Here is a 9,360-nt window from a genome sequence, read left to right on the forward strand (position 1 = left end):
CAGAATATACAGGGCGTCAAAAATTAAAGTTGACATGCTCTCAGCCTGAGCTACTCATCACAAAGCTATGAAATTTAGGAAACATCCGAATGAAACGAGGAAAAAGAAATTTCGAACAAAAAACCCTATTCCGACATTCATTACAGGGTGCTTTCTATGAAAAATTTGTAAGCCTGTGGCCAAACTGCTAAAATTCATGGAAGAATATTTAAATATCTCCAGCAGAGCCATTTCTGTTCTCATGTGTTCACTAAAAAGAGTGTGACGTCGAATCGAATATAGAAGAGCGTGCTTCACTGTTAAAATTCTTTTACGAACACGTTGATCTCGAACCAAAAAATTGTGGGGAAGATTTTCGGTCTTTGAGATTGTCTTCGAAAATTCTTCGTATCACTCGATAAAAAAGTTCCCAAAGTTTCATTTTCTGGGGGGGGGGGGCAATGTTCAGGCTGTAGATAGCTCAGAACAAGCCAACTTTAGTTACAAAGAGATTCTGTTCCTTTTTGATAAAAATTTAATAAATTTAACGGAAGTTCTCCTTAGCATCATTTACTGATGAAAATAAAAAAAATGCTTAATTTTCTTAATTTTCAAGATAATTTATTTCATGTGCTTCGTGATCCGACCGTTATGCCTACTTTTCGGAACAATTGATCCATCTCCATTCCACACACATGAACAAAGACATATTAATTGAAGCAAATACAGATATATAATAGATGAATTTTGATTCAAAGGTATTAGTATTTGTAGTATGGGCCTATTGGTTAGCAGTTGTTGCAAAATGTAGTTCAAAAATCCAGTTTTGGTTATTGATGATTAATAATCATTGATTATACATACAATATCGAATTTCGAAATTTTCGCAATATCAGCGACAAGTAATTATTATAATATAATGAGACATTATCTCAACGAGATTCAAATTCGACGTTCACTTTTCGTCAGCAGTAGAGTTTGTTCATACAATACTGAAAAATACATTTTACTATTTCATCAGTCCGACAGTACTTTTAACCATTATTTTTCATTCAAAAAATCCTGTATATTTTTTATCGTGGAATCGGACTTACCTTGCTATATCCCCCCACAGTAAAATTTGATGATTTTAAACGGTTATTTTGTTCTTACCTAAAATTTTTCACCCCCTAAATTTTTCTGCCCGGGGTAGTTGCCCCCCCCCCCCACCTAGTTGCAGCCCTGGCAGAACGTATTGGATTCAAAAGATCCCTTACAGTTTTCGGCACTAAATACGACAATCTCAGAAGATTTATCCAATACCTAGCATCCTTATAGATATGACAAAAACTAAAAATGCTAAATATTTTCAATCTGAATTACATATTATTCAATACTGTTTTCATCTCTATTTAATTCACTGACACTCTCTCTTTTTCCCTTTCCAACAAATTTCGTATCACTGAATTTGTGCGCATTATCGGTTTCCGTCTTGATTTATTTTATAACAGTAACTTGACACACAACACACAAGCCTGTGCTGTGACACTCTTGTTAGGGACACACAATATCCTTTCCAGCCCCTTTCTGCCCTCTGAGAAGTGTTACAAAGCCTCGTGTATTAGATGTGAAATTAACACAGAGAAATTTTCTCTGCAGTTCGTGCGTACTTAGCAAATGCACACACACACTATAAGAGTACATAACAGCTGACTGTTCAAGCGAGGTTGAAATATAGCGGCAAATAATTAAAAAAAATTGTACAGTAATTTGTTATTCGGAATGAGGGCATAGCTAATGATCTTTTTTTCCCATCTGTTAAATTTTCACTTTCCAAAAATATTCTATTAGAACTGTTTTTCTCTGTGATTGTCAAAAAATTATTCAGTTTGAAGTTGGATTTTTTTAAAATAAACACTGAATCTCACAAAGTCTGAAATTTGGAGATGTCAGATTTTAATATATATTTTGAGATCAACGAACCCGAAGTTCCAAATTTTTCAGGTTGGAATTTTTTCTAACAACTAATTCACTTCACATCTATCAACTCGGGGCCGTAATGTGCTGTCTCTGGGCTCTGCGGCAGACTTTTTCTTCAGAGAGGGGCAATGGAAAGGGTTATGCTCAGAAAAAAAGGGGTTTGTCACCCCCCCCCTCCCCCTCCCCTCGTTTTCTCATTGGAAGTTAGTTTCTCTTGCAGATTATTTCAAACAAGAAACTCAAAATTTCCAAGAAATAAGCAAAATAAATGTATATTTATTTTGAGTTAGCAGCTTATAGGAGGCAACCAGCATAGCCCTGGTTGCCTCCGCCTAGTTACAGACCTGTATCAACTCCTTTACTTACAGATTTTGATGATTTATATATACTACATGCTAATTAAAAATCCCTGTGAAAAAGTCTTCAAAACCGTAATCACTGTTTACATGTAGGAAAAAGAAATAAGTCGATTTTATGTCTTTCACTACTAACCAACAGCCCTCTTTAAACAACCAATTTCAAAGATGTATTCAAGCCAAAAAGAAATGAAAAAGACAATGTTAATTTCCACACAAATATACAGACAATACAGTCGAATCCCGTTTTCACGAATACCGTTATAGCGAAAATCTCGTTTTAACGAACACTTTTCTATTCCCTCAGATAAGTTTACATAGAAACAATGCAAAAACCTGGAATTCCTTTATAACGAAATTTCGTTATAACGAAGTGATTTACCTGGTCTCTTGGAGTTCGTTATAAAGGGATTCGACTGTATATAAGTGACTGATGAATGAGAAAATTCACATGAAATGAACAGTAAAATTTTTTGTTATTATATGCAATATAAGGTTATGGTTCTTTTTGACATTTATTATACTCCGTTGCTATTATTATTTTCTCAATTATCCAAAAGATAACTATTTATATTCCTCTGTTCAATAGATATTATGATAGATATTATGTGACATTTTTTTATAGTTTCTCCCTTCATGAGGACTAGCTCAGGATACCAAAGACCCACCCACCCATCCCCCCACTAAAATAATTCATGATTATACAATGCAATACCCCTTTTCTGAATATGCCCTCGAGTCCTGAATATACAGGATGACTGGAAACTTCAGGCCACCATTGTTTTCTCCATGTTGGTGCTCCTGTTTTCTTCTATTTCAAATATGAAAGAGGAACCAATCACTCTCTTACAAGACTTACACAAGCTCTTTGACATTCTCAAACTTTTACAAGCACTACAACTAATTATACTAAAAGAAGAAAGAAGAAGAAAAAAAACTTTCCACCAATCAATATTTGTTGTTTGAAGATACTTTTCTCTAAACATGGTGAAAAATCACTTGAGAGCTTCTAGAATTTTGTTTCATTTTCTTCCTCTGCTACATCACTGATGAGTTAGACATTTATTATACTAAAATTCAATACAACTAATGATGCAATATGTTAAATGTATTTGTAACAACAGAAATAAAAAATTTGAAAGACAGGATTTAAAACTAATCAACAACAGAATTTGACTTATAATTACAAATAAAAATTTAGCAGAAAGAAAGTATTTAACCAAAATCACATAATTTTTAACAAAACATTATGTGTAATATGTAGGCTACTTTTAATCATGTGATCAAAGTGTGTTAAAAATTTACTAATCAACAGCAATTTCTTGAGTCTGGAGTAAAAAAATAAATACTTGAAAAATATAAATAAAAATATAACTTACAAGTTCACCTCGCAATAGATCTTCTAACAATTCTGCATTTCCCCACAATGCAGCTTGATGAAGCAAGCGCCCCGGAAACTCTTCTTCACCGTCTTCATCAGTCATATTCAACACTTTATTTCAGAACTGCAGAAGAAAAGTCAATTGCCATCAAAAATTAAAATTGAGTCAAATGATTAATATTTATTTGACCAAGAATTCAGTTACAAATAAAACAGGATTTTTATTTATCATATATATCATAGTAAATCATTCATTTCACTCACAAAATTTTGATTCATTTGAATAATCAAATGTGAAGCTTATTGTAAAAATTGAGACATTTGAATAATTCTCAATCACATACTTTCTTTCATTGAAGAAAAAAGTCAATAGAAATTATGTACTCTAAGTCAGAGCTTGACGAATCAGGATATAATTTATATATAGGCACCAACCAAATTTCTTAAGAGCCAAGCATGTTCCCCCCCCCCCCAAGAAACAGTCTTTGTCCTCTCCACGACTTGAAGCCCTCATTCATGTTGGTAGACCAGCTGATATGAATTCAGAAAATTTGAATTTCATAAGTAATCATATAGGAAATTTTAGGTGCCAATGTGTCAATTTTTTTATTTGACATTACAACCTACCACGTGGGATTTGTCATGCCATGCTCCAAATTATTAGGAAAAAACCAATATGATCTACCATTTAGCAGGAGAGATGAATTTTATCAACAAAAACTTTCATCATTCAATACCTGTGATTTTGATGATTGGTATACATCTCAATATTTTGTTACTAAAGAGTTCTATGGGACATGTTTCAGACTATGTTATTCTAATGTGACATTAGAATTCCAAATGAATGAGTGACCATGATATATAGCATAAGGGTCATGTCTCTCCCTCTTTCTCTCCGTGTACGGAAAATGTGTTTTTGGATACAGCGAATACAGATTACTATTTCACTTTTATAAAACTTTTTGTTTAACATTACAATAGAAAATAACAAATAATAGATCAGGGCTTGACAAAAAAATCCCAGGTGCTAGATTACCCTGGAGACTAAATATTATAACGGCATTGGCACCTAAAATTTTCTATGTGTGATTATTAACCCTTTTGCTACCACATTGACATATATATCCCACAGGTATTTTCAATCATTATTACAATTCCACTGAGGCATATGTGTCCCACTGATCTTTGTTTCCTTGGTGATTTGTTTTTATTTTTTCAGAATATTACTGATACTTAATTCTAATTGATTCATCAAAATAGTACTTAATTAATTTTTTTCTCAGAAAAAAAAAGTAACGAAAGGGTTAAATGAGAGTCAGAGAACACCACAAATACCATCATAAAAAAGAAGTCATCAAGCCCCAGAAAAAAATTCTTGGCTCCTAAAAAAATTGTGGCTGGTGCCTAAATTTTTTTATGATTTGTCAAGCCCTGTAACAGATACTGAGCTTCAAAGGTAATGTTAGGACAGCTCAAAAGTTTCTCTAAAAGTCTGTATGAAAATAAATAACGAATCCATTTTTTATAACATACTTTTATGAAATTTATTTTTATTTTGGGCCAAAGTAGACCATAAGTTAAGGTAACTTTTCGTCCCACATCAAATATTCCTATCTTAAAACACTGTGAAACATGCTTACAGCAATGTAATCCACTGGTTTTGAGGAAAAAGTACTCTCACATACCAATACAAAAACACACTTTAATTACTCTTAGTGTACACTGGTACCTCTTTGTCAAAAAAAAATTACAAATCAATGAAGGATTAAACAACATTAGCTTCATTAGAAGTCATACATAGGTACGATATCTAAGTATAATCTTTGTATCAGTTCAAAAACATTAAATTCTTGTCTATACAATATTTCTAGAAAAAAGGTAATTTTTTTTTCAATAATTTTGAAGGCAATATTAGACCATCGATAGAAAATGTGTCTTTTTTTTTCTGTTGACCATTTCCAAGCCTTTTTTGCAATTAGTACAAGTTTCTGCTACACTTATAAATAGTCCTTGCAAAATCCTTCCAAAAGCAACTATTACCAAATTCCTTTCTCCCAAAGTGTCTTTTAGAAAAATTAAGTTTCCACAACTTTTGGTGGAGTTGATGCAAATGACTCATTTTCCTCAACAGGCTTGTTGTCAGCTTTACCACTACAAATTCCCACTGTTGGCTTAAGCATTTTCCATTGCTACTTTGGCTCACTCTTTTTTTGGAACAAAGTAACTTGTGTTTTTGGAGAATTACCAGTACTATTTATTTTATCTATACATATGGGGGAACCAAAAACCTTGATAGGTCAACAAAAACATATTACAGACATGCCAACATTGGCTTAAAGCTCGTCGGTAGTGATGAATGTTCAGCTTTCCCATGAGGGGGGGGGGTACTCCTTAGGACAACATAATCATAGTACAATAAAAAATTACCACTCAAAAATTTAATTTTCTTTAAATTTTAATTCAAAGTTCATTAAATACAGCACTTCAGTGGCACTGGAACCATAGGGCTTAGGCCACATTAGGTTCCCCCCCCCCCACACCTGAAACAACTTTAAGAGGTTGCACAGTCCCTTAATAATTCATGAATATTCAATGCAATTCCAATTCGCATATGCCCTTGTGGGCCGTATTGAAGCCTCCTAGTATCTTGGAGGCTTTGCCATATGTACGAATGTCTAGCAACACTAGACTCCCCATCCCCATTTTCTTCGTATCAGAGCTCCTACGGCACCTACAATGAAACATTCTTTCCGACACAAGTTCCACATAGTGGGGGGGGGGGCGGTTCTAATGGAAAACAGGTTTTTGTGCATCGAGTAGAGCCAACACCTTCTATAGCAGAAGGCCTCCGCGTGAAGCTTGTGACGTCACTGAAGAAGTTATTTCACCTGTAGCCATTGGATATAGCAGGCCGATATCTTTACCCTTTTTGCAGTATATCCAATGACTATAGGTGAAATGGACAACTTCAGTGACGTCACGAGATTCACACAGAGGCTTTCTGCTATAGAAGTTGTTGGTGGAGCGACAGGGTTTAGATGGGGCTTTACAGATTGGCTTTCATGCACAGACAAAACAGATCAACTACGAGTTTGTCTTCTCTCACACTCTCCCACATGTGTATATGAATTCATAATTACAGTAAAGATCAATGCAATTTTATAAGAATAAGTAAAACACCACAAGAAACTCAAAGATCCGATTTTTTTAAACCGATTTCCATAGTATTGAGAGTGTCTCTCATAGCTCCGTAGTTCACTGTGGCCATCCATAGAAACTACGGTCAATCTGTAGGAGTTGGCAACTCTGCTATTATATATTCTTAATCAGGATGATGTTTGTTTTCAAATTTAGTAGTTGCCTAAATTAAAACATATACTGTATTCCTTGGACAAACGTAAGTTTGACACCAACAAAACATTTATTTAACGAGGTTATGAAAATAGTACTGCTGCAACCTTGCTGCAAATATTAAAAATTTCATTAAAGGTGGGCCTAACTAGTGCTATGGCTTGGCGGAATCGTCACTTACTATGGGAACCTAAAGCAATAAGCTTGTAGCACACACGGTTCGATCATTTTTTTGTTTGTTTTGGGACACAGTAATACCCCTAGGGCTGAAGTAGCCAGTGTTCACGGCAAGAGCTAATTGAAAACCCATGATGTATAGAATCAAATACATTTTTACTTTGAAATGTTTTGATTGGAAAAACAAAACATTGAAACACTTTTATTTGAATTTGGAATAAAAGTTTCAAAACTCTGAAGATACTTTCATATTAAATTTTTTTTTCATTTATAAATAACATAATTTTCACGTATTCCCAAGGGATCGGCATGGTTCGTTCAGGAAATTTGTTAATGTTAGGTTAGTAGACATCCATGCCCGAACCGGGATTCGAACTCAGACCTGCACTGTGAGAAGCTAGTTCCCTAACCACTCACCTGCCAGGCAGCAATTTACACAACATGTTCTAATCATTCATCAACAGAATCCTATTTCTTCAATTAATGGATATAAAATTCATGCTTAACATGAAACAGATAAAAAATGCATGGAAAAGAGTTGTTCAAGGATTCAGGTCATGCAGATAATTTGTAGGCCTACCTACATTTTTTATTTAAACAAAGTAATAAGTTTGATATATGGAAAAGCTTCAAGTACATGAATGAATTAATTAACATTGACTTTGCCACCCGACTTATCCCGTTGCCAAGATCTCCTGCAGTCCAGCTTTGTGGCAGACTCTGGAACAAAATGTGTGTACCTAATAGTCTAATTCTGAGTACATAATTCTAGTGGTGTTTGATTTTTCAAAGCTGCCATCTATATTTCTAATTGTGAGTGAAATGTAATGATTGAATATTTGTACCTATGCAGGCCTATTGCTCTTTGTGACAAGGCTTTTAAATGGGGGAAATTGGCTTGCATTCGTGCTTCAAAGTTGGAAACTGCAGAATACCAAATTCAGCTGACCACCACTGCGATGCCAATGGGGATTCAAACCCGGGTCCTCACAATACAAGTCAGTCACTATGATCACTTGACCACCACTTCAAACACAAATAAATCATTCTCCAAACTTTCATTTAATTACAAGAATAAATCAGCAATATTTAAAATAATGCCAAGATAGAACAAATAAAATGAAAAATGTATTTCACATAATCCTGGCAACCTGCCAAAACATTCAAATATTCAACAATTGCTATATTTAGTAATTTAGTGTTGGCAAATCATATGTCGATACATCAGTTAAAAAATTTTTTAAGCAAATACAACACAGAAATTTTAATAATGTATTAATGTGTCTTATAGAATGATTAATGAACACTATATAGATTTGGAAGCATCTCGCACGATACATCTAAGCAAATTAGTCAAAACTCTATTGACTTAATGTAATTTCCAACGAAACACTGTAAAAATTACACTGTTTTCAATTTAAAATATTAATATTTTGATGTTTAGTTGTCATTTTGTTTTAGCTTGCATAAATCATTTAAATTCACATAATCTTACACAAAATTAACGTGGGAAACTCGAGGGAGGCAAACGGCAGCAGGAGCCTTCGTTGTGGAGTGGCAAATTTTAGGGAGAAATATTGAAACACAGCTATAATCCTATCAACATCAACGGTGGGAAAGGACGTCACAATCAAGTTTGCCTCGCCCCCATATAATCCCACGGACAAAAACCATAGTTACGACCCTATTTGGGACTCATGTTTATAACTGAATTCAAAGCTTGAATTTAGCATTTAAGGATGGATACTTCTCCACAGCACATACGTGTGGGCGTAATTTAAGCCATATGTCTAGAAAAACAAGTTCAGTTATTTAATGACATAGACAAATATTCGATCCCACTTTAAACAAATGTTCAAAAAATTGAATCTTACTAATATTGATTGAAAATGAGATGACATTTAACACGCAAGTTAATGAGAAAAATAGTTCACAACACGGAGAACTTATTACATGATCACAGCGTGAAATTCAAGTAAGAATTCAAAACAAATGAACCATGGGATTCTTTTGAAGATCGAAAATTATTTACCTGGCATGATCTACGGAAGCGCACAGATAAACTCTTCTATCAAATACATAAATAAATAATACAGGCCGCAAGGTGAAGGCAAGATCTAAACAATAACACTGACGGTTGTAGCCAACAAACTACAG

The 9,360-nt window shown here is 34.1% G+C and overlaps 1 protein-coding gene across 2 annotated transcripts in view; it reads right to left on the reverse strand.

Moving 5' to 3' along the window:
* The window catches only part of Lrrk (Leucine-rich repeat kinase), an 86,855-nt gene extending 77,513 nt beyond the window's left edge, over positions 1 to 9,342 (reverse strand). For both annotated transcript variants that reach the window (XM_089244487.1, XM_089244486.1), the window contains exons 1-2: positions 9,236 to 9,342; positions 3,674 to 3,799 (exon numbers count right to left, since the gene is read on the reverse strand). In XM_089244487.1, the coding sequence (XP_089100613.1) occupies positions 3,674 to 3,778 (105 nt within the window). In that variant the 5' untranslated portion in view covers positions 3,779 to 3,799; positions 9,236 to 9,342. The remainder of the gene's footprint in view (positions 1 to 3,673; positions 3,800 to 9,235) is intronic.
* Between the last annotated feature and the right edge of the window lie 18 nt (positions 9,343 to 9,360).

This window comes from Pholcus phalangioides, unplaced genomic scaffold, assembly GCF_987345545.1.
Source record: "Pholcus phalangioides strain wild (caught in Gottingen) unplaced genomic scaffold, Ppha-v1.0 ptg000015l_1, whole genome shotgun sequence".
NCBI classification, from domain to species: Eukaryota; Metazoa; Arthropoda; class Arachnida; order Araneae; family Pholcidae; genus Pholcus; species Pholcus phalangioides.